This window comes from Lagopus muta, chromosome 7 (assembly GCF_023343835.1).
Source record: "Lagopus muta isolate bLagMut1 chromosome 7, bLagMut1 primary, whole genome shotgun sequence".
Taxonomy (NCBI): Eukaryota; Metazoa; Chordata; class Aves; order Galliformes; family Phasianidae; genus Lagopus; species Lagopus muta.
The window spans coordinates 30,877,837-30,903,081 of record NC_064439.1 but is presented as its reverse complement, the minus strand read 5'-3'; the positions used below and the strand labels follow the sequence as shown (position 1 = coordinate 30,903,081).

The window sequence follows — 25,245 nt, the reverse complement described above, 5'->3', positions numbered from 1 at the left end:
TGATTTTGGGATCAAAATCATTAGTTTCTAGAAACAAAACATCCTGAAAACCAAGATCACAAGAAACTCTGAGAATGACAAGTGTCAGATGTACAGTTTAACTCAGAAGTGAGATCCTATGCTTCACCTGCTGCTTAGGTCTACAGCCATAAAACATTTAAGAAACATTTCCAAAGGCTCCCAATGTTCCAGACTCAGTCATAAGACCTCCTGCCATACCTGTAAGATGTTCGAGCGCTCACTGATGAGCAGTCGATCCACTTCCAAAATAAATTCCTTAACTGTAGAATACAAACTTTGCTGCACCTCATTTCTTTTTATAATCAACTCATCTCTTTCATCCTATGCAGAAAGAAAAGCAAATCAGTAACTTGCACACAAATGCCACACGCAACACATGATAAAAGAGAACACTAAGTAGTTTTCTAGGAAATGAAAAGTTTCCTCTGGATGACTGGCAGCTCTGCTGTTGGGAGAAGAATCCCTCGTTCCTATCAGACAAGGCACCTAACAGGCTAATCAATATCAAATCTCTTGAAGTGGGTGAGGGAAGTAGAAATCTACACTCAAGCATGCTTGCAGTGTTCTTTCAATAATGATTTAATACAATGTGCCAACAGAAATATGAAAACACATATGAATGTGAAAAACCAAAGTACAGCTTTACAGACCTGCTGTAAAGACTTACAGGCACGTTCTACATTCACCTCCACAAACTGCATCACATGCCATTTGAAAACCTAAAATCCAGATCAGCCATTGAGCAGATATTATTCAGCCAGCCAGATATAAATGGACTGGATAATAAAAAATAAATATCTGTGAACTAAGTTTTAACGCAGAACTTAAAGTATTGCTTCCATGCTTAAGAAAACACCAAACAACCAAAAAGTTTTAAAGGCACTTTGCTTTCTGGGCATTTCTGGTAATTAAGCACACACATCATTTTTACAGGCTAGATTGTGAACGAATATTCAACACTGCATAAAAACATTGAAGGACACCTTGTTACACAGAACGCTTTCTAAGACAAGATTTCTGCAAAATATTGCTTTAGAAATGGGACAATAGAGACTGAATTGCAGCAGAAGATTCCATCAAGCAACCAAACCCCAACTCATGGCAGCTGAAGCACTAGCATCAATTCAACAGTTTGTACAGGACAGAGTGAGAGACCAGGAAGTCAGTGCATGGCTTAAGAACCACAAGTCTCCTTCCTTCCTGCGTCTGCCATTTCACTGGGTGCATATAGCAGTGGGTGCCTCAGGAAACACCTGTTACATAACTCCTGAGAGCATTAACTATTTTGAAAACCTACATTACAAAGACTTAAGCTCATCACAACAGCAGACAGCGGAATCAACAGGCTGAAAACTTCTCAAACTATACTTAGAAAAGTGATTTATCCATCTCATATCTCAAACAGACATGAAAACCCCAGCACCCCATTCGTCTCAGTCACACCAAATACCAGTCCAGCTCAGCAACTTGTTTCCAACAACAGCAATCTTTATTATTAAAGGCTCTAAGAGCAGGATTCAGTAGTGCAACCACTTAATCAATGCCTTCTTACCTCCATCACGTCATATGCAAGAGAAAAATGCATTTCCATGGATACTTTCTAGTCCATGTTTTCAGCCCTTCTCTACTTCTGGCATCAGGTTTTGGCTTTATTTAGTGCAAATTACTAACTTGCAGGATGTGAAATAGTTAAAACTAGCACTAGAATCAGCATCCTCATTAAACTGCTCTATTTATCCCACCTTCATAAAGCAAACCTTGAATATGATTTCTAATTCCAAAACATAAATGAAGCAACACTCCATAAAACACTACCTACAGTGTCTGAGTATGCAGTGTTTGCATTACAGAGTTACACTAAGAGCATACACTGCAATCAGAGCAACTTCCAATTATCCCTGTTCCCTTACCTGTAAAGCTGTCACCCTCTCTGTAAAGTTTCACACAAGAGCTGCTTAAGTAACCAGCAATGTCCTTCCTATTTCAGTATATATCCTTCCCATACTGAGCACACAGTTCACATCCAATTCTGTGATGACTTTCAGGTACATTTTTAAGCTCTTCCACTCCAGATGAGCAACTTACATTGTTTTTATGCAAATCATACCTCAGTACCATCTCAGTTCACTAATTGTTATGCTTCCAAGACATCCATTACATAACCATCTTATTCAAGATCAAACAATTCAACCAGACACCCTCGTTTGAGGATATTTAGTCTAAACAAATGAAGAAACTATTAAAAAGTAACAAATCAAAAGTAACCAAGTTAAATCAGCATAAATCAACTATGAAACTACAGAATGTGAATACTGAAACACCTCTTACTGTGCATTCAAATTCTATTGGGCTTACCTGTAATATTGTTTAAGATGCACTAGGTTTCTCCAAAAGCAAGATAAAACATTTACGTTCAAGAGCTGACAAACCAGATTTGTTACAGGGAGAGAGCAAAGTTAAAGGAAGAGCACGTTGATTAGATGACCTAATAGCAAGATTTAGCCTTACAAAACTAGTCTTGGCAGCTAAGTCGACAGACGAAGCAAACAGACTTAATCTGTTACAGCTCAATAGGCAGCTATTTCTTCCACCTGTTTGGGTTCAGAGGGCTTCCTATGTGCTGGCATCTCATTTCCACTAAATGGGAAACAAAGTGCAACTGAGTATGCTGATGTTGCTGGCTATTAAAAAATATTTGTTAAGTATTTAAATAAGGACATCAAGCAGAATAACAAGCAGATCATTTTACTGTGAGCACCTTGGACATTTCTTATATCTGCAGGCAAGTTCTACAAGAGCCTTAGAATGCCCTGCTTCCAGCAATTCATCTTGAAAACTAAATTAGCTCTTCAAGGGAGCTCTACTCTTCAGCGCACAATCCCAACTGCACACTCTTTGCAGTTCTCAGGCACTCTAGGGGATACCTGACACTCAGCAGAACTCCTGTCTTTTCTCCTTTTCCCCTATTTAAAATATTAGTGACACTGTCATGACAACCTTCCACAGCAGGAATCTTCGAAAGCCACAGAAGGCTCTTGAGAAGTCATAAGAGTTTGTGCCACCATTCATTTATGCCTTAGTTTAAGGTAATTAGGAACAATGCCAAGAAGGAAGGTGGAGGGTTTATTTCTGAACAGAACTGGTTTTCAGGCTGCTGCAAGGCCACACCTTGCCAACATGAAACACAGTGCTAAAACAAACATATCTGGAAGAACACAGTGCAGCCTGGCCATAGCATTTCAACTGCTCTAACAGTTCAACACTACAACGCATCCTGTAGACAACATCACTGTTAGCCACCCACAGCTAAAAAGAATGGCAATACCAAGATGCTCTGACATATAAAAGTAAATTCACTAAAAAAAAAAAAAAAAAAAAAAAAAAAAAAAAAAGAAAGAAAATCCTGAAACACTCTTCAAAACTGAGACCTCTTTTCAGGAAGCTTTTCCTGGATGAATGCTGCTTTCTGGGGTTAGCAACTCAGAGGAGAGAAAAGTAGCAGCAGCAGCTACTCTTCTATATGTTGCCAGCCTGTACAAAGCAAGCCCAAAGTGCTGTATGTTTACTAACACAATATTTTAAGCATTTGACTAAGTTTTCAGTAAATGAAAGAATCTCTTCTCACCTACATCAATTGAATGTGAGCTATGCTACAGATGTTCTAATTCTTGCCCTGCACAAGAACAGAATGTATTTTATTCAACCATATGGCTTATTTTTTAGTCCATTTCATGAGCCATTAAATTCACTGAAATGCTGCAATACCTCTTCAGCAAAGACATTTAAAAAGGTTTCAGGTTATATATGATAACACAACATGTTTGCTGCCACGTTCCCAGAGCACTGCTACTTCCCCAGGCCCACCACACCACACCACCTGCCACAGTGTACAGAACCCTCCTGTTCTCAAAAGCAGCACCTCCAACAAGAGGCAGTACATAACCATATTTATCATCACAGCCACTTCTTACATACTCAGGCAGGCTTTCACTGATTGTAGCAGCTGAGAAGTTACACTAGATGGCATCTTTCCCCCGTACAAGCCCATCTGCCTGCACAGTTGCCATTTGCATATCAATTTCCCTATACACCCCCACGGGAGGGACTTACATAATACTGTAGTGGCACACTGCTTCAAGAAAGGCTTTAAAGACACATCAGCTGCACAGCTGAAGTGGTTTTTAATTATTACAGAATAGAAGACCTTCAGTCAATGCATTCTGATATGCTCACATGTTTTCATAACTATCAAGGGTGTCAAAGCAGTCTACATCAAATAGAAAAATAACAGTTCATAAATTTATCAGTTGCAGAAGGTAACAGAGATCTGATGTCTGCCTTTTGCCAGGTAGCATTTCCTTGCTGTGCCCACGATACCCCGGTGCACTCACAAGACTAAAATGCTCTTGTCAAAACGTACCCCATTTTTGCATAACTGAATCATCTCCTGAGCCAAGTCATACTCTGTCCAAAGCTTCTGCACTTTTTCCAAGGAACACGGAACAGTGATATTTCCTTCTGTAACCAGTTTTATGGCTTGTGAAAGCTGCTCCCCAAAACCAGCATTCTTTTTTGCACGCCTGAATATTAAGGAAGAAACAGACTTTTTATCCAGAAAATACTTATTTTTCCCCAGAACTCAAGCACTTTAGAACTCAGTGCTATTCGCTCACCTTCCACATACAGAGCTTGACAACTATCATGTTCACCTAGTTTCTACCACAAGGCAGTAAAAGCAGCATGCCTCCCTCAGATGTTAAACCCCTCTTTGAGGAAGGAAGTACGAAGAGTACATCCATTATATCTCAGTATTACACTCTTAATTTCTATTCTGTATTATTTCGCCCCTCTACATTTTCTTTATTCAACTGTTATGAACATGTGAGCATTACGTATGCTCCTTCTTAAAGGCACTGACGGTCATTTCTATTTCAAGTCTCAGCCCCTTGCAGCTTCATTCCTTCTTTTAATACTAGAGAGCTAACTTCAAGTACCCAATGAGATTACCTCTACCAGCAATAAAGATATCTAAACTAAATAGTAATGAGCATCTTCCTTAACACTGGAATTGAAAGGCAACACAAATCCCAGTGTGATAAAAAAAAAGAAAAAAAAACCTCAAGTTTAAGCTTTGGAGATTACCCTCCCAACACAGTACTTGTTCTAGAAAAGAACCTGGGAAATGAAAGTATGCTTTCAGAGGATAAAGAGGGCAACATTAAAAAGTACTACGTTAGAAACAAATACATACCTGATTTCTTTCAACATCTTCACCTTAGCAGCCAAATCTTTCATTTTTGTTCCAACGTACTTCTGCAGGGTTTCCTCAAGATACTCAGCTCTTTTCCTGGATTCTTCCTTCTCTTGTTTAATCATCTGTCAATTTTGGAGTAATGTTTCAGACAGAAAGACAGAATCAGCTGGGATGACTAACACACAGACCACAGTTTAAACCTTTAAAAGCCTAGCTGCTATTGAAACACTGACAAAATGCCCAGGAACACAAAAACCAATATGAAAGTGTTTTTCCTTTTAATAGCTTCTTGTCAGTCCTTGGTTCATTTCCTTCCTCTCATTTTAGTAGTAATGTGTTTAAGTGTACTCCCCATTTGCTAGCATCCCTTAAGACAATATGGAATTTTTTCTTTTCTTACTGACAAATTGCAAAGCATTAGTCTAGGGAAGTCACTGTTGGGACCACATTCAACTCCTTACTCCCAAAATCACACCTAAAACAGTGCAGTACAGTTCTTACTGTACTTTACAACCATACGGATCTTCCCACAAAGAATTTTCTCAGCAGAAAAACAAAGAAAAAAAACCAATCAGGCTACATTCTACAAGGGACAACCTGAAGTTAAAAGCCCTTGCTTTCATACCACTGAGATGCACTTATAAACCCCATTTCAAGTATCAGAACAGTCTTCAGAGACTGTGAACCTCTCTAGACTAGCTACATCTATATTATATACAGTAAACCCCCCCCCCAGCAAAAACACCCACCTCACACTACACACTGTTTTGTATTTACTGATGAGCATTTAAAGCCTACTGACTGTAGGACATTTCTGAAGCACTCCTTAAAGCAGCAACCATCACCCATAGCCCTTTCTAAAAACACATCACTTCAGTGTTTTTAGCAACAAGCAAAGATTTTCATACTTCAGCAAACATCCACAACCGTTTCCTTTAAAGCATTTACTTCCAGTCAACAAAAAGGTAATTAAAATTTGTAGAAAACACCTTAAAAAAAAAAAAAAAAAAATCAGAATACAGTTAAGAAACGCTTCCAAGAACTCCTTGAATTTAAGGAACTTTTTGTTAGCTTCAGATCCTACACTGATATTTGTAAATTTAATTTGCATTAGTGCACAAACTTGGTATCTTTAGCTGATGACAAACAATTGTAACAGGTCAGTGCACGTAGAAACAAGGGTATTCAAGGGAGAGCCAGGTTACCAGTAGTCTCATTAAAGCAACAGAGAAATAGGAAGGAGCTCTTCTTCACAACCTCGGTGTTGAGGGCATCAGAATGCTTTACACAATGCTACATCCTCCTTCTTATCTCTACGTTTAAGAGGTTGCGAGATTTTTTCCTCAACTCACACAAGAATTACATCCCTTCACACATTGACCTCTTCTCACTCTTGCTGTTTACCACACAAAACCACACAGCATTCTGAAGCCTATCAGTAATTAAGCACTGCACTTCTCACACAACGTTAGGAAGAACTGCATTTCCCTGGAAGAAATACAAGCATGTGGTATTTGTATCTTTTCTATTCAGCAGCAATTCAGAAAACAAACATTTTCCTCCAGTCCTAAAATTCAATAGCTGCTGCGATTCTGTGATGCTTTGGAGTTTTCAGCCTAGCATACAGAGTTTTATTTAGCCTTTAAGCGAGGAAAAAAAGGCTGGACAACGTCCTTAGAAACAAAGCATGTTTTTAATCACAAAATGCAAAACTCAAAGCTCAAACTGCACTAAGTGCAGCAGCAAGCTGCTACATACACCCAAGGGAGTGAGGGTGCAGCCTGGACCACAGTGCATGTGACAACACTGCCAGCATGCCCTGCACTGGGGAAAACCAAGTCTGTCCAACCAGTGTGATCCTGTTGTATTTCCAACAGCAGAGCACAGCCTTGAACTGCAGCCTGAAGAAACTACAAGACAGAAGCACCATGAAAAACATCTGCAACCAGCAAAGAAGCTTGCATTTAAAAAAAAATAATGTTCACATACCTGAAGTTCACCTTTCAGATGCTCTACTTCCAGTTCTAGTTCCTTCTGTCTTCTCAATAGATTTACATTCTCCTTTCTTCGAGTTTCTTTCTCCTCTTCAAAGATGTCATTCTCTTCAGCCAGGTTCTGATCTCTTACACGCGCCAAACTTCTGTTAAGCACTGGGGCAGAAGCTGGTGTTTTGTCCCTTTAAAAAATTAAGGGGAATTAACAAGACAAAACCCACCACAATGTGCATTCGTTCATGCTATCATAGTTTCAGTAATGACTACAAAATACCCATAAGGAGACTATAAAAGCATCTACATAATTGTGTTTTATTTCTTCACAATTTATAACTCTCTCCACTGGAGTCTTCAAAGGCTGTTACACAACACTGAAGAAGAAAACAATCAAGAAGCACAACATTCATACATCATTTGAAGAGAACCCTTTATGTTTTACTATTGCTAACTCAAATGCCTCTCCATCCAAAAAAACCAAACCATCTTGCTGCACCACACATCAGACCCACAGTAGCCAATAATTCCAATTTTATACCTACTGAATAGACTTTTCTTTTTGAACTACTTTAAGGGAAGCATTTTGGATCTCTACCCCTGCATGGCATTACTTACATCACAGTTTTTCTTTCCACCTCATTCTCCTTCATGATTACAGCCCTCCTGCAACATGCTAAAATCACCAGAATATGTGGAAATGGAATAAAGGATCTGCAGCTGCCAACCACTCAGACCAGACAGGATTCTTTGGGGTACAGTGCCAGCTCAACAGCAAGAGTCACATAACAATAATACTAGATAATAACAATTATTGTCTCTTTTTTAAAAATTAGATTTGGGGTGTATGTAACTCAGAAATCAGGCCAGCTCAGAGTATTTAAGTGATTTATGATAAGGCACTACACTGTGAATTCAGACTTCTTTAAAGAGCACTTCATCTCATATTAGTATTTGTTAACAGCACAGAACTGCCTATGTGATTTAATTGTAAATTTAACCAACCCAGGGTGTTTGGGGTTGGTTTCTTGGTTTTTTGTTTTTTTTTTTTTTAAGAATATGATTTCTTACATCACTGCAGCTCTCTGAATGAGAAGTACCATCTTTTCCATCCACAAACATCTTCCCCAGCAGCCTGTTGCCATGGCAATCCTAGCAATTGTAGGACAAGTTTATTTTAAAAGATTTCTGACAACTCAAACTGCCAAGTTACCACTAGCTCTTGTCAATGTAATTACCAGCTGCAGACATCACTACCCCCTAAAGCCTTCAGACTACAATTGCTGGCTTTGTTTCTTAACCAGCACACACAGTTGAGCTCCTGCACAAATAAATAACCAAAATGTTTGTCCTGCCAGGTGAATGTACTTTCACATTCCACATTTGAGTCCATGAGTTTTAACACATGTAAATAAACATGGAGTAGTAACAAAGACTCTCAGAGATAAGCCTGTGGCAATTACGCAGATGCATAAAGGAACATCACTGACTGTCAGTGCAGAATCTCCAGGAGGCCCAATACCCTGCAACCTTCACTTCCAACTAAGGTTCACTGCTTAATAGATGCCATACTTTCTACTTTTTCAGAAGTGTTGCATTAAGACAAACAAAATTCTCTTTGGAAAGCAAATGAAGAACAACACGCAACAACAGTAAGAATAGGTTTTGTACAGGTTACTGCCCTAACTCCCATTACCACAGCACACCACACACGTGCTTTTGTATCTCTCTTCCACTCAGTACCAGCATTACTGGATGCTGGGAAGACAGAAGAACCTTTCATCTCAGACAATCATTTACCCACCACCTTCTCACATAAACACATCCCAGCAACTACACCGATCACACACTCACACAAACCTTTCCCTGACATCCCACTGCCTTACTTTGTAAGAATCACACGGTTTCCAGCAAAAGCCTGATTCCTTGCAGTGGCAGCTACAGGGTCCAAGACTGCTGTGGGACGGTTGCACAGCACATGACCAGGCCTGTTCACCCACAGAGGAGCAGGAGCTTTCATCTTCTTACGCTGGTTTTGCACGGCATCTTCTCTCTTTTCCATATCTTCAGTGCTTCCCGGAGATCTGCACTTTTCAGCAAACCCCGCCTTGGCCACCTCTTCTCCAATGTCTACTTTTTCACATTCTGCCTGGACAAGAATGATATCATCCTTCTGCCTGGCCTTCTGCCGTACTTTTATTGCTTTTTCAAAAACGAGGCTACCCAAGAATGTCTTCCCCTGTGAAGTAAAATATACTGATGTTGTGTACCAGTCATTTTGAAAACTTACAACTCATTTTTGACAACTTTCTGCTATGAAACCAAAACAAAACAGAATTTAAGACCAAAACCCAAGGAGCAACACAAATAAAGCTTCATATGTTTGACACACTTATTCTGAAACAACAGTGCATCTGTGCAACTCTGCCTCTACCTGATGTAATCTCTGTTAACACCAGATTGGACATCACCAATATTTCTCACTCATTATTTAACTTCAAAGAATTCGGTATCATTTATAGATGGCGAGTCCAAAATGCCACTAACAAAAATATAAACTAGCAGTTTTGATTTTTGTTCAGCCTGAACATCTGAACATAAGCTGCCATCACTTAAAATTAAGAGTGGAAGAGACTGGAGGAAGGAAAGAGATATTTCAACACACAGGAAGCAAAGAAAGCTCTACCACAAGCAATACAAAGTGATGGAAAGAACAAGCAAACAAAAGCCAACCAGAAATCATAACAGATTTTCACGTCCTCATCACATTAAGCAATGTGAATAGGACACAGGGAAGAGACTACACACAAGGGGTCTCAGTATCTCCTCTGAATGGCACAGAGCCACACGGCAGGCAGGACAGCCACTCCCTGTTCAGCTCCCCTGGCAACTGCCGCTTGAGGCAGCTGAGAGCAGCAGAGCATAATTTTAAGAGTGCAGAATTGGTGATGTCCACAAGAAGATCACTTCTCAAAACTAGACCGAGTAGAGCCACTCAGAACAGCTCTGAGTTGTTATCAGTCTTGTTGGCAGCAGCTGCTGAGTACGCAGAACTGCAAAACCATACTCTAAAATCATCCCTCCCCAGGACACCATGAACCAAACCATTTTAGCTTCTGGAGTACATTCAGGGCAAGTAATCAGAGCTTCTCAGCATGTCCTGCTATCACAGCTGAACACTCTGCTCATCGAAAACTCCTCAAGACACTACACAGACATTTGGCACCGTCTGTTGCAGGCACATCATAAGTGCTTCAAAATCTGCCACTCACCTGGTCAAACATGCTTAAGTTCTGCTCAGCTGGTAACTGCAGTCCCCAGAGTCTGTACTTCTTGGCAATACTTGGATATTGCAAGCTTTCAGGAATTTCAACTATTTCTGATCTATTTATAATCTCAGAATTTCCATAGTCAATGTATAATACCTGACACTGTAACAATGACATAAAATATAATTAAGCAGAAGTTATGTGAACCTCCTACCAAAACGTGCACTGAGAAGAACTACAGCACAAGCTTTTTAACAGATGTGTGTGACACAGTACTGTGTCTGAGGCAGGAATCAGACCCTCCCATACTAAGTCTAACACACTCTTCAAAGAAAGTTCAAAGAGTTAAAGAACTGCGTAAGAACTGGAAAACCTTTGAGTACCAGGACATTTATTGGCAATATTCTTCTCCCCCCTCCGAAGAACTACAACTTGGAAGTAATACAGAAGACTTCCTTCCATAGGCAGATACACAATCTAAGGCGTTCAGAAATCATGATTTTAAAGAGGATCTACAAGCCTTCTGTGTCAGCCACCCAAAGTGACAAAGAAGCCTTTCGGTGCAATCGGATCAGCACTAACACATCACACAACAGCTACCATTTTCACCTCTCAGCAGCTTGAAATTAAATTGCATCGTTTAACAACATGAACTACCACTTGTGATTTTGTTTTTTTTCCAAGACATCCCAACAGCACTTTGCAAGTATGGCACGTCTTGTCAGTCTTCTCATCAGCAACATTCAAAATTACGGGTCGCTTGGATTTCTGTCACACATCCATATTCAGTGATTTTTGTATTTATTCAGACAGGAAGGTTAGAAGAAGGAGGGAGGAGTTGCATTTATTTCCCACAGGAGCATAGAAAATAAAAAAGCTGACAAGTGCATAAAAACTGGAAAAAAAAATTGTTCCTGCCTTTTCACTGTTGATCATACGCTGCACCATACATCTGTACCAACATCTATCTTCAGAGAAACAGCCACCATAAATCTGAAAATTAGGCAGAAAAGTCAAGAACAGCAATCTGAAAGCATAAACATAGATCAAAACGATATTCGTAATACACTGCAAATCTTGTTTTCGCTCTGCTACAATGATCTCAACAGCACTCTGAAAACAAAGTGATGCATTTGATGTTCCATCTCTCATAACAACATTTACTAGATGCTTCAAAAACTATAAACCTCTACTCCACAAACAATACTCAAAGAAAATCTCACAACTATAAAAACTAACGTTTTACACAGCAGGTTCGTATGTTTTTTTTCCTACAAATGCGTTGCTACAACATCGAATTGGCACTGACAGCTTAGTAAGCTGAACAAAGGAACAGTCACACCACAACGTGCTGAGTTTGCTATCAATGGGTTTTCTTCAAGAGGAAGGCAGGCGGCCATTCACCTACACAATAAACAGCTCAAAGATAAACTGTTCTATTAAATCTTCTTCTGCAGCAAGCCACCAGCAGTTCACACAAAAGTTGTTACCACTCTTTATAAGCTAAAGTTGCATAAAACTGCAACTAAACGTATTCTTATCCTCTTAACACCACTTTGTATAGCCCACTAAGCACTACAGATTTTCATCTAATCTTCCACACTTTCTGAGGCAGCAAAGAATCCCTTCTCTAGAAAAGCATTGCTCTGTAGTTACAAACCATCATTTCATATACATGTACATACACACACATACATGGTTGCATAATTTATAATTGAGGTCTGAAGTGAAGAAAGAAATAAAATTTGCACACAACAACTAAGCATTTTCGTTAGGGCCAACAGCAGTTCTTAAATAGGTTTGGAGAGCACAGACCCACAACATAAAGACCAATAAGACAGCAAAGAAAATGGCTACATTCAATTAAAGCTTTTACATCCAAGGGAAGAACAAATTTTATATATGCATAACCTACGTACCTTATTAAAATCAAGCTTGCCAAATGCTGCTTGAGCCCGAGGACAAGCTTCTGCCAGAGCACAACTTAATTTCAAGAGGTCATTACAGCTACTGATGTTCTAGGTGTGGAGAGAGGGCATGAGTTACTGCAATTTTTAATAGCTGCTTGATGCTTACAAAAACAAAGTCAGAACAGTTGCACAGCCACTGAAGTAATGTCCGATCTTAAAGTTTAGAACTTCATGGCTTTAATTGTACTTGGAAGCCTGCTCATATTTCAAAACTTCATGGAGAGGCAGATAAATATATCCCAAATAAACAGTCCACATAGAGCATTTTTAACTGTTTAATTACCAGATTCTGCAAGAAATACACAGACCCCACATATCAATCCCACCTCACAAACTTTTGTACATGATCAGTGTTCTTTGTATCTCTCTCCATAAACCCAAGAGACAACAGCCCTAGCATACCTCTCATCTCCTTACTTTGAAGGTTTAGGTTTTGGTTTAGCAAAGCAAAGCAGACACTTTCTAGTTACAGCTTGGTTAATGTGAACCACTGAGAGGCTGGGTCAGATCCAATAGCATGGTATACATTCAACGTTAATTTTACATGTAATTCAAAGCAAAACATTCAGAGCTCTGAAAGAAAACATCAGTGCAGCCAAACATTCTGTCATCCTCAGAAGTACACTCCTAACTTCTGCACTTTGCAATATGAAATAAAACACTGTAACCAAGACTCAGAACACCGGGGTAAGAATGCAAAGGAGAATGAACTATTACATCTACTTTTCTTTTAAAAGAGGAAGCTGTTTCATAAACAGTACAAGCAAAGGTTGCTCTCTCCCCCCAGCTCTTATTAAGATGGCCAGTGCCTGCTGTGCCCATGGGGCTCGCAGTGAGACAGGTGCTGACTAACACACACTCCATCAGTCAACAGATCATGTAAACCCAAAGCCACCTGGTTCTCTCTTCTCCCTTCTGCACCCATTAATGAAAGCTGCTGCTTTTCATCTTATTCACACCTCCCTCCTGCCCACACAGCCTAAAATGGAAGGGACCTGATGCCTCAAACAACTCCCTGTTCACTTCAGCTGAAATGGGTCCCACAGAGCAGAAGACACTCACCCACACCCAACCTGTCTCCTGGAGTACTCCTGTTGCCTCCTGCAGTATTTTGCAGGTAATATCGAAAACTTTTTTTTTTTTTTTTTTTTTTTTTTTAAACCAAATGGCTACCAAACATTTGTGGAACAAACTACCCAGAGAGGTGGTAGAGTCACCATCCCTGGAGGTGTTCAAGAAACGCATCTATGTGGCATTAAGAGACATGGATTAGTAGACGTGGTGGTGATGGGCTGATGGCTGAACTTGATCTTAGTGATCTCTTCCAACCACAGCGATTCTACAAAAACCTGGCTACAGTTCAAACAGATGGACAGACAATTATTTTTGACTTTTTAGAAAAGTGATTGATTTCAGTTTTAAATGATACAGCACTTGTGATTCTGAGATCTAGAATAACCTTCTTTTTTAAACTCACCTGTGCCCAAAACGTTATGGCATCTTCAACATGACAGCCCACAACATCCTCAGCTTGAAGGAGGAAGAAAAAAAAAAATAGTAATGAAACATTTGTGGTGGTTTAACCCAGCAGCAGCTGAGCACTACACAGCCCTTTGTTCACTGCCCACCTCTCGATGGAGTGGGGGAGAGAACAGGGGGGGAACAAGAAAAAGTCACTGTTTGAGATTTAAAAAAAAATAAGGCAGAGGAAAAAAGGATATGATATTAATACATAAATATACCAAACAAGCAGTACACAAAGCAACTGCTCACCACCTGCCAACCAATGCCCAGACAGCCCGCACACAAGCAACTCTTCAGTTCTACGGTTTTTTCACATATTGCCCCAGGGTAGGGAATATCTGAGGTCAGCCGTTGTGGTTCTGCTCCCTCCCACCCCTCCTAGCAGTACAGCAGGAGAAGCAGAGAAACTGACAGGTCCGTGGCTCGGCGCAGCGCTACTCAGCAACAACCGCTGTGCTACCAACGCTGCTTTTCTCCTGCAGTCACAACAGCATCGCACCGGGCGCTGTGAAGCAAAACTCCACCCCAGGCAAAACCAGGCTAACTCTATTCTCAAGAGTAAGATTACACTGTTTGATGAAGAAAAACTTCACATTACCTTTTCCGTTGTCCGTGCCTTCATCCACACAAACACCCATGACAGAACTCATGACTGCCCCTGCAACACCACAGACTTTGCTTCAGCTGAAGCAAAAGGCAGTATCACCCATACAGCCATAAGACCCTTCTCCCGCTAAAAGCAAGATCTCCACCCCTCAGCCCCCCTCTCTGCTCTCACCTTACCCACAAATTGGATCCCCGCTGAAGGAGCTCACAGCACTTTTAACCACAAGGAGCCCCACCGCACGGCGCCACCGCCGAAGACTCGGCGCTCGCACGCGCTGCCGCCTTTCGCGCAGTTTCCCGCCGCTGGCCCTGCGCGTGCGCACAGCGCCCCGGGGCTGCCATGCGTGGTGGGGGGCGGCTGAGGGAGCGAGGCCCTGGGGCAGGGTGGGGAGAGGTGAGCGCGTTTACCGCTTCGTTTTGGAGCGGCAGCAGGTCTGCTTTCATTAGAATCCTAGAATAGAATCATTCCGTTTGGGAAAGATCATCCAGCCCAACCACCAGCCCATCCCCACGGTGCCAACCGGCCACGTCCCTCAGTGCCGTACGCACACTTCTTTAAGGCCTCTGGGGACGGTGAGCCCGCCGCTCCCCTGGGCAGCCCGATCAGTGTGTTACAGAGACTTGTCAACGAGCCGTTTAATATGCACGACGTGCAAGAAAGACTCTGACAACTTGCAAAAGTAATTCTGTGCTGATTGCACCATTCTGCAGCATTGCTGGCTGTGAATTCACACAGTTCCCTTCCTCCCAACCTGAGAAAGACACACATTTTATATTTAGCATCAGAGAATCAGAAGGAACCCCTTCTCCTTCCCTTATCGCTGGCTAGTCTTTAGTGTCATTAATATTACACCTCAGTTTTTCCATAGAGGATGAACACTAGTGAAAAAAATTATCTTCTACTCTGAGCACTGTAATAATGGCAAATACTCGTTTGAAAGCCAATTATTCTAAACACAAATAGTGGCTAAGTGCTGTCTCAGACCTACGCAATTACATTTGAATGGGTTAGAGCTCTCTATTACGACAAATCCCCGTATCTCCTTGCCCGATTCCTTGGATCAAAGTCAGGAGTAGTTAATGTGTGCAGCTGAATGACAGATAGATGCACACAGATAAATCATGAAGTGATAACTTATCTGCCTTCCAACATTCCGTCCAAAGTCCAGGACCTCTCTCAGGAAACAAGTTGTCAACAAGTGCACATGAAATTGAGCTCTTTCATGAACGCTGTCAGTGGCAAACACTTTGGCATCTGATCTCTGCTTTTACCTTTAACAAAATTCCTTTTTTTTAATAGAAGTACAAAAATTATGTGGTTTTTTTTTAGGATAATTTTGGATTAGTTACTTTGAGAGTCGTTCTGATCTGCAAATTTCACACAAGACATGACAGCAGTCTCCAGTTTTCACAGCCAGCAACATTATAAAATATATTTCACTGATTTTTTCATATAAGGATACTAAAAATTCTGCAAGATGTTCTACAGTGTAGTACCAAGAAGTCAAAAGTATGCCTTGTAGCAACAAACCAACTTGCTTTTACTTCAAAGTCGTCAACACTGGTGAAAAGAGGTCAGAACTCCTACACAATATCTAATGCAGTTGATATTTTTAAAATCCCACTATTTTCCAACTATAAAGTATTATCAATTACATGTAATGACTTTCTAGTGTTGTTATACTGGAAATTTTAAATTAAATTTAAGCATGGAACAAAATTTTAACAGATTGACTAGGATAAAAAAGAGTTAATGATGTGTGAAGTTCAGTAAAACTGGATTTGGGCAAATCAAGCATTTCAAATTGGCAAGTATTTTTAACTTAAATCCTTTCCTTTTTCCTTCCCTTTTTCCTTTTTCCTTTTCCCTTTCCTTTCACTCCCCTTCACTGCCTTTCTCTTTCCCCATCCCTTTCCCTTTCTCCTTCCCTTTCCTTTTCCTCTTCCTCTGCCCTTTCCCTTTCCCATTTTCTTTCCTTCTTCCAATGGAGAAATGAAACTATCAAAACCTCTCCCTGTAAAGTATATTGTTGTGATACATCTCATCTTTGAAATGTACACATACATTTCTGGAACTGTGTTCTCCAATGGCTACAGCTATAGGGATAAATAGAAGACTGTTGGAATACATTTCTCATTTTATTTTGTAATAATCTCTTGAAAAACAGAAATAAAATTATTTTTTTCTGTATATTTGCCATTTTTTAGAAATGTTATCTACGTGGGGTTTTTTTTTCTTGTAATTCTACTGCAAAACCACGCAAGGCACTATAGAAATGATTACTTATAAGGACCAGAAGAGGGAGCTCAAATCAGTATTTTTATTTATTAAGATAAAACCATATGTAACACTCTAGAATTTAAAGGTAAAGATCTGTTTTAAGCATTCAGTATACACTTCAATATATAATGCATTTAAACGAAGGTAACAGCAACACAGCACACGTCGCTGTGCAGAGCAGTCACAAGCCTTTATTCTGTTTGCACTCAGATCCAGCCACCTCCATCAGTCACTGTATGACTCACACGCACTTCCAGGAGCCTTCCTTCTTTTGCACAGCTGCTGTTTGAAGAAAAGGAAGTTGCCCAAATGCATTCCACCTCCCCTTATTTCCTCCGCCAGTATGGTACATACAGGCACCACATTCAGTTCTCTGATGAGAATCAAAGCTTTTAAAGCTTCTGCCAGCTCTTGCTATAAAGTCTCAGCAGACACCACCTGAAAACCTTCAGTCCAAGAATCATGTTCAAGAGCTCTTAAGGGCAAACAACCTTACATCTCTGTTTTCAGGCAAGCCTACAAAGTTAACTCAGGCACAATTTTTGCCTCCCAGTTCCAACCATCCTGCAGCCTCAGCCAGGTATTCAGCATTGTGCTACTTAACAGACCTAAAGCACCACACAGCGTTACCTAATTTTCAGTTTTCACACAAATGGCCACAACCTTTACGACAATACATGCTGCCACAGCTGTGCACAGACAAAACAAATGGACATCTCCCGTCCTGAGGGACTCTTGCATTAGACACAATGAAAGAGAACCTGTTGGATAAAGAACTTTATATCAAGCAATATATAATTACTTATGTGCAATAAATAGCATATCCATGTCCACTTTATGTTGTCAAAAGTTCAGTCTGACAGTCACTGCTATGCAGACAGCAGGATCCTTTCAGCTAGCCAGTAATGGGTGGAAATGGGGTTGTGAGCACATGGAACTTCAGATGTAACAAATATACATTGGAAGAACAGAGCCTAGAGAAGTGTGAGAAACAAAAGGTACATCTGAATTTTATGCAACAGAGACGGAACCAACAGAAAGAAAAATGAACAATTTAATGACTAAAATGCTAGCGTTAATAAAACAAACACTACCGAGTACAAATCCATGAACAAGATGAGTCCTAGCAATTCTGTAAATAAAGTGTATCATAAAAGTCTAAGAACAGGATGTACAATACTTCCTTTGCCCTTTCTATACTTATATAACAATTCTAGCAACTAGAAACGCTTGGATTAAAGTACCAAATTCATTACAAGATAATTAAAAATTAATTTTGGTAAAAGAACAGAACTGAATAAAGAAGGGAAGAAAGAAGTAAACAAATAGGTACAGTGACAAAATATTCTTCAATAAACAATATGTAATTAACATGTAATCAACAAGTAACAAATGATTAACCATGTAGTTAATATTTATTCATTAAACTCATGGCTTCTTTGATGGCACCAGACTTTTCTCTTTTCCTTTAGCAGCCTTCTCCTTTTTCAGCTGTTAGAAAGAAAGTCACAACAGTGATTCAAGAGTTAATTTGCAAGTAGGCTAATAATGCAGTATTGAGCCTCTACAACCAGTCACAAATTTATCAGCAATTTATGGGACAGAGAGAGGTAGAGATTATTCTTAGTTCAACCCAGAAGTTCTCACTTTTGAATCAAGTGACAAAGGAGTGCTTTCATAGCTCTGCAGTTCCTCTGCTATTCAAGCCAGGACTGCCTTTATTTCTGACAATGGCAATGCAGGTATTCCCTCAGTTCATGGATTAATCTTAACCTCAATGAAAATTACAGGTGTTTATTACAGCAGTGTAACAGACACAGGACAACCGCCATGCACAAAATCACAGTGAAATTTTGTTGCTGAAGTAGATGTTAAACCTGCATCTCAACACCTTGCTCAGCACAGTCACCTCTTCTCAGCAGGTTTTTTCCACATAGTAGGCTCTTAGAGCATGGTATGATCTGCCAACACACACCTATTTCACCTCATCCATTTTGTAGTAAGACTTATTAATTAGTCCAAGCAAATCTAACGGTTGGTTTCAGAAGCAACAGTTTTCCTCGTGTATTATTATAAAAGTGATAAAAGATATAAAAGTGACTGAAATCATAAAATAAAATGTTAAAGTGAATGAGATCCTATTTAGAGCAATTATACAAAAGGGGTATGTAGCTATCAGAAATGCAGGGAGAAAGAAAACAATATTTTTAACATGTTTTTTTTCCCCTGTGTAACACTAAGAATAAGCAAAGGATGTACAGAAGCAAGCTGACTGCTAAGTATTCCTGTAGATGTCTACACTTCTACACAGGAACTCATTTTAAAACATCTTTCCTTATTTGGAGTGTGAGGTCTGTAACTGAAATCCCTCCTAACTCTTGCAGAGAAAAGAAAATCTTGGCATGGAGAAAAGACTTAGCAATTTGAATGTTATGATAACATTTTCTCCTATAAATAGATCCCATATTTGCAACGTTTGACCACATTTTGTAATGATTTCCAAAATAAAGAAAATGACTTAAAGTTTCACAAAGCTCCAACAGCTTTCTTGTTGCAAGAAGCAAGTGTAACAGCAGTTGAGCTTTTAGGAGTTTTTATTAGTGTTATGAAGAGTTAACACAATAAAAATCCATTTGTTTAAGGCAAATACCATCCAGACATGACTGACCACTACCATCCTGCAATAGCACATAATTGTATTTCAAACCTTACCTTAATAGGCTAGTTTTTCACATGAAGAGATGACATAATACATTTATATGCCACTTAAATTAGATGTTTAACTTTCTTAGCCATCACTTTGAGAGAATATATTTAATTTAAGCAATAAATACAATAACTTGCCCGCTCCTGATAACGCTTCTCAAAATAAGCCATGTCATCTTCTTCTGAATGCCTTTCATGAGAAACTTGTGCTGAAGCACTGGAACCACCTACAGAGAAAAAAAAACAAGAAAACTTTTCCACTGATGATACTCTCTGTTCCACAGTATTGGCAAAACTAGTTTAAAAATGAGATGTGGTATGGATGTAGTAAAACACCTTGATATGCAAGTAACAAGCCTCAGAAGTTGAACTAATGAGTATCCCTTTTAGTCTAAGGCTAGCAGCTATGATAAACAGGAATTCAACAGTGACATTAATGGCTAAATACTTTCTCAAAAGAAGGGATCTAAAACAAGCATAACTGATTCCTAATTCCATGAAGAAAAGACTTTCTGGCAGAAGGCACTCTTACTGGATTGAGCTAAACAACTGCACTAACTTCCAGATCAGCAGGCATCAAGACTTGTTTTAGTATTTAACTTTGATTTTTATCCCTAAACATTCCACAACTCATAAATAAATTAGATTTTATATGATACATTTACTGTAAGAAGTATTATTCTACCAATATACCACCTGCTAGCTGCGAGATGGTCTGAGCAGAGCCAGAAGGTCCCTGAAATGCCTTTAGAAATGGATGATCCATGCTGGTTACAGGGGATTCTAACAGCTCAGCAGAAGGAGTCCCTGTTAAAAAAAAAACAATAAGTTGAATGAAAACAAAAATTCACTTTGCAGGATGTATTAAAAACACAGATGCTGGTGTCAAAACAAAGGTGTAGATTCATACAAACACTGTGCAGAAAAACGTTAAAGAGAGTGGCTTCAAAAGAAATGAAGATCTCCAGTTCTTTAGTTAATACAGGTACAGAATGGCTTCTAAACCACAACAAACTCAGGAAAGAAGATCAGAATATGAAAAAAGAAGCAGAGAGTGCATGGAAGTAATAAATAAAACAGTATATCAGAATAGAATGTGTCCATTACTATATGACACAAAACCTCAGAGCAGCAGAGGTTTCTAAGTCCAGATGTTTTGTGTGTGTGTATGTGCAGAATGGGCACTGATCTACCTGGGGGGAGGGGGGTTAATGTTGGAATAATATAAAAAAGGAAGATCTGGGCAGAATTATGCTAAAGGATTAACATAAATACAAAATGAAAATTAGTATAAAAGAGAAGTTGCAGAATTATCTTTAAAATACATGCAATTTAGCTAGAAACTACTGTGCTGAACACTGAAATTATTGACAGAACACCATTTTGATCATTTCACTATGTGCAGTTGGACAGGGCAGTCCTTAGACTACTGAAAAAAAGTCTGTCTTTAAGTCCTACTCCTTTTGATCCAGTTCACCTTCAGACTCTGAAAGTCTCTGTTGAATGACTACTTCACAAAAATACCCAGTTGGAGCACTCAAATTTCATCTTAGGCCAGCTGCACTCACCTATTCCGCTGTCATCAAGTCTCATGTAGCCTTCTGCCAGTGAGCTGAAGCCAGTCAGTCCTCCCATAGCAGCATAGGGAACATCCTGCCCAACTGGCCTTCCCTGGGCTAACCGCTCTTGTTTAGTTTCCACTACTGTTTCATGTGCGTATGTCGGCTGACCGCACCCACAGGTAAAGCAGCTGTGAAATCCTGAACACGTGGAACCTAATTAACAAATAAATAAATGTTTTGAGGGAGATGGTAATGGAATTTATACCTCACAGCAGACAAAACGCTATTTCTCCAAACTGATCTTGTCAAAAACTAGAGTTTCTTCACAGCAAAAGCATCCAGCCACATCTTCTATAGGGAAGCTTGTACATGATTTGGTCTTTGCTCAGCCTCATTTCAACACAGCATGAAACAGATATAGAGGTGTATCTGCCCTAAGTAAGGCTCAGACCAAATATCATAAAGCTCTGCTGGAGAGAGTTCTGCACAAGAACTACAGGTGTTTCGTTATTCTTTTAGGACTGCATTACAAACCTATTTATGACCTGCCCCTAACTAATCTCAGTTACAGGTCATTTTGTAGAGCCATTCTCAGAATCATGAAAGGCTTGCTTACTTCATTTTGGGCACTCTTCAGTCATTGAGTTCTTACTCTGTATTTTCATACAAAATATTGTATGTACCATACAGTAAGTACTTTTTAAATGTTAATATTACATCTAATTTATCTACCATGTTTGACAGCTGGGCTAGAGCAGCACTAGTACAATAAAACAACACTGAAGCAAGTCTTAGCCCTTCTCTGTGCGATCTCTGAAGCTCTCAGAAGTGCCTGCTCTTTTCAAAAACACAAGAAAAAGTGTAGGATATAAATGATTATTTAAAACCTTTTGTTCTAAGGTTCCACTTTGAACCATCCAACTGCACGTTTAAGTCTTACACATTATTCAGAGCAAACACTTGAAAGGCTGTCATAACATAACATAACATAAATATTTTATGTTAATCCTGTGGGATGTGATTCTCACCTCATCCAGCAAAAGCTGATTATGATTTTTACTGTACATATTAAATAGATTTCAAGAAAGAAATTCACTAATATTATAGAAATCTAAGAAAAAATCTTCAGCTTATATGATTCCAAAGAAGTTTGTGCATTATTTAATTTCTATGGTTATTACTGCTGTTTCATTACAATAACCTCAATCAAGTGAAGCAAAAAGCTTCCCCCGAATGCTTTCCCAAACCTTTTGTGTGGGATTTTGCTGCCATTTGCCTTTCTGGACCAATAATCAGTATCTTCAGGAACTGCTTTGTTACAGCGTTAGCAATTCTCTGGGCAGACACAGCTCCCACTCAGTTCACAAGTGAAGGTTGCTGCAAGCTGATGGTAACTTACACGAGTTGCAGGAAAATCCAGGAGCTGCACTGTGCTGATCAGCAAAGTGTTTGCACCTACAGCGGATGGGCTGCGTGCCATTGAGAGGAACGTAGTGGTAGGACTGGCAGGGACAGTGGCTCACTCTGCACGGCACACAGATGGGACGGTCTTTGGGAATCACTTCGTAGTCTGTTTTGTGTTGTTTATACCTGAAATGGGCAAAAATAACAGCTTTTATAACCTTGTTAGTACGTGTGATAAAACTCGTCAGAAGACTTATAATTTACCTTACAACTTCTGAGTTGAAGTATCTTTAATTATCTTAATTACTGTTAATTACTGATGTTTAATCAGATACTTAATATCAGGTATATTTACATCCATCTATTTTATAAATATTACAGATAATTATGTTTCACTTTGATAACAATGTCGGAACCAATCCCACCTACAGATAACTCCGGCACAATCAATCTGATCTACAATAACTTGTGCCTTGAAGCTGAATTTATTGATGGCTGCAGAATTGTTTTGGCCTGCACAAAAGTTACTGGGATTTAGATTAAAAAAAAAAAAAAAAATCTCATGATTCAAAACCTAATTTTCCAAAACAGACCCGAAATTAACTTGCCTGTGCTGTATTTGGATCTAGAAAATTGTAAATTTCTTTGATGTAAAAAGAACACAAAGGTGCAGAAAAAAAGCGAAGAACCCCACCGGTGAGTACAGAAGCACAGCGTCTCTGGTCCCACCAGCTTGCAGTCCATGCCCGTGGGGGATCTCCAGCTGACGTACAGCCTGTTCTGCAGCCGGATGGGCAGCACCTTTCTTTTGTACTCCTCGTATTCCTCAGGGGTAAAAAGCTTTCCTCCATCATCATCACCTACAATTCTGTAAGCATGTCATAAAAAAATCAAAAAGGAGAAACTAAAAGGTTTCTCACTATATCAAACAATACATAACGGTATTTTTGCTATAAAAGCAAAAAGTTGTGTATTACTATTCTAGTAATATATTAGGTCTGTTCCAACAGTGATGCCCAGTATTTCATTATACTGGCCCACAACATCGGAGGATTGGAGGCGGATGTTGGTGGTATGGCAGCACAGGTTGAACATTCCCACCAATGTCCTGTTACATGGCATTGCCCTGTGACAGATGGCAGCGGAGGGGCAGGCTGAAGAATGGCATCTGACATGGACATGTGTATGAAGCAAAGGTGTGCCACTCAACTCCTCCATGAAGAAAAAATAACACCCACTGACATTCATCAATACATGCTGAATGGTAAGGGAGGCCAAACAGTGGATGTGAGCACAGCAAGGCGATGGGCAGTGCGTTTCAGCAGTGGCAACTGTGAGGGAGTTTGTCAGGTCCTATGGAACCAGTATGAGGCTGAAGGCGACAGTTTCCTGGATCACATCATCACCTGTGATGAGATGCCGTATCATCGCTGCGAGCTAGAGACAGGATGGCAGGCCATGGAGTGGTGACACACAAATTCCCCATCAAAGAAAATGTTCAAGACACTGCCTTCAGGTAAAGAGATGGGCACTGTCCTTTGGGACAGGAAAGGGGCGATCCTTCTGGATTTCCTGGAACTTGGACAAATCTTTAACTCTGACCTCTGACTGAGCTGAAGGCTCAAACTGCCAGTCAGGCCAGAGAAAGCAGCCTTTCCCTTGTAAAACCTTGTAAAACCATAATGCCAGGCCACACCCCATTCAGAAGACTGCTGATCTTGGCTGGGCACTCCTACCACACCCATCAGGTAGTGCAGACTTGGTGCCTTCTGTTTGGGCCGATGAAAGATGGGCTGTGTGGGCAGTGTTTTCCTAGCAGTGATGTTTGCCACAGTGGCTGTGAAGCAGTGGGTCACCTCCACTGCAGATTCTTATGAGTGTGGCATGCAGGCTCTCGTTCATCATGGGCGACAACGCACAGCTGATGGTGGTGACCGCACTGGAAAGTAACGCCTTGTGGCTGAGAATTTGCTCTATCGAATACCGTTACTGTGCTCGCTCTGTTGTAAATAAACGGAAATAAACGGGAGGCATTACTTTCGGTGCGATCCACCCGCGTTTCCCAGAACTCCCCTCCCCTCGGGATGCCCGTGCCGGGCCGGGCCCCGCTCTCACCGCCGGTACTCCGCGTACTCCTCCAAGGCCGCCGCGTCCGCCGACAGCCGCTCCATTCCCGGACCGCCGGGCAGCGGCCGCGCCCCCCGAGCCTTGCAGGCGCGCACTGACCGCGGCGCGCGGGGAGCGGCTCCGTGCTGCGCTCAGCCCTTGGCTGCTGCCGGTACGGACCTGTTTGCTTCTCGTCCTGCTGCCGTGCCTGTAAGCAAACAGAAGTCCTGGAAACGTTCCGTGTGAAATAAAGGCTAACGCAGCCCCGCGCGGCTTGGCTTTCACTGCTTGTTCCTGCAGTATAACGGAAGCCATCGTTGTTCAGGGTAGTAGGGGTGGAAGCGGCCAAGAAGCGGATTCGTCACCCACCGTGCAGTAAGTCAGTCAGCTGTCACGTGCTCGGACAGGCATAGCTTATGTGGTTGAGGACTGCACACCCAAACCAGCCACGTACAAATCCTCGCCTTGAACTTTTTTTGCAACGGGGAATTCACATCGCTGCTCCATGGACTGCTGCTCTGACTCTGGCTCGTAGAGGTGACACCAGTTCTCAT

At 40.5% G+C, this 25,245-nt stretch overlaps 2 protein-coding genes across 7 annotated transcripts in view; both read right to left on the bottom strand.

Moving 5' to 3' along the window:
- The window catches only part of STK31 (serine/threonine kinase 31), a 34,782-nt gene extending 19,822 nt beyond the window's left edge, over positions 1–14,960 (bottom strand). Inside the window, exons 1-11 of one of the 4 annotated variants that reach the window (XM_048951795.1) lie at positions 14,805–14,959; positions 14,625–14,684; positions 13,980–14,032; positions 12,452–12,550; positions 11,451–11,525; positions 10,536–10,694; positions 9,150–9,502; positions 7,265–7,451; positions 5,273–5,397; positions 4,442–4,601; positions 220–342 (exon numbers count right to left, since the gene is read on the bottom strand). In XM_048951795.1, the coding sequence (XP_048807752.1) occupies positions 220–342; positions 4,442–4,601; positions 5,273–5,397; positions 7,265–7,451; positions 9,150–9,502; positions 10,536–10,694; positions 11,451–11,525; positions 12,452–12,550; positions 13,980–14,032; positions 14,625–14,676 (1,386 nt within the window). In that variant the 5' untranslated portion in view covers positions 14,677–14,684; positions 14,805–14,959. Of the gene's footprint in view, positions 1–219; positions 343–4,441; positions 4,602–5,272; positions 5,398–7,264; positions 7,452–9,149; positions 9,503–10,535; positions 10,695–11,450; positions 11,526–12,451; positions 12,551–13,979; positions 14,033–14,624; positions 14,685–14,804 lie in introns of all 4 variants that reach the window. The other 3 variants (XM_048951796.1, XM_048951797.1, XM_048951798.1) reach the window with 3 other exon arrangements.
- A 1,925-nt stretch (positions 14,961–16,885) lies between these two features.
- Positions 16,886–25,184, bottom strand: FAM221A (family with sequence similarity 221 member A). 3 transcript variants are annotated; one of them, XM_048951809.1, is made up of 8 exons: positions 25,061–25,184; positions 24,701–24,899; positions 23,280–23,453; positions 22,581–22,771; positions 21,188–21,394; positions 20,316–20,426; positions 19,758–19,846; positions 16,888–18,404 (listed from the first exon to the last, which is right to left on the bottom strand). In XM_048951809.1, exons 2-8 carry the CDS (start codon positions 24,754–24,756, stop codon positions 18,342–18,344), a joined length of 891 nt encoding a protein of 296 aa, XP_048807766.1. In that variant the 5' UTR covers positions 24,757–24,899; positions 25,061–25,184; the 3' UTR covers positions 16,888–18,341. The 3 variants fall into 3 exon arrangements, with proteins under 3 accessions (XP_048807767.1, XP_048807766.1, XP_048807765.1); XM_048951808.1 differs by lacking the exon at positions 25,061–25,184 and having other exon boundaries at positions 24,701–25,036; XM_048951810.1 differs by lacking the exons at positions 23,280–23,453; positions 25,061–25,184 and having other exon boundaries at positions 16,886–18,404; positions 24,701–25,036.
- Positions 25,185–25,245: the final 61 nt, after the last annotated feature.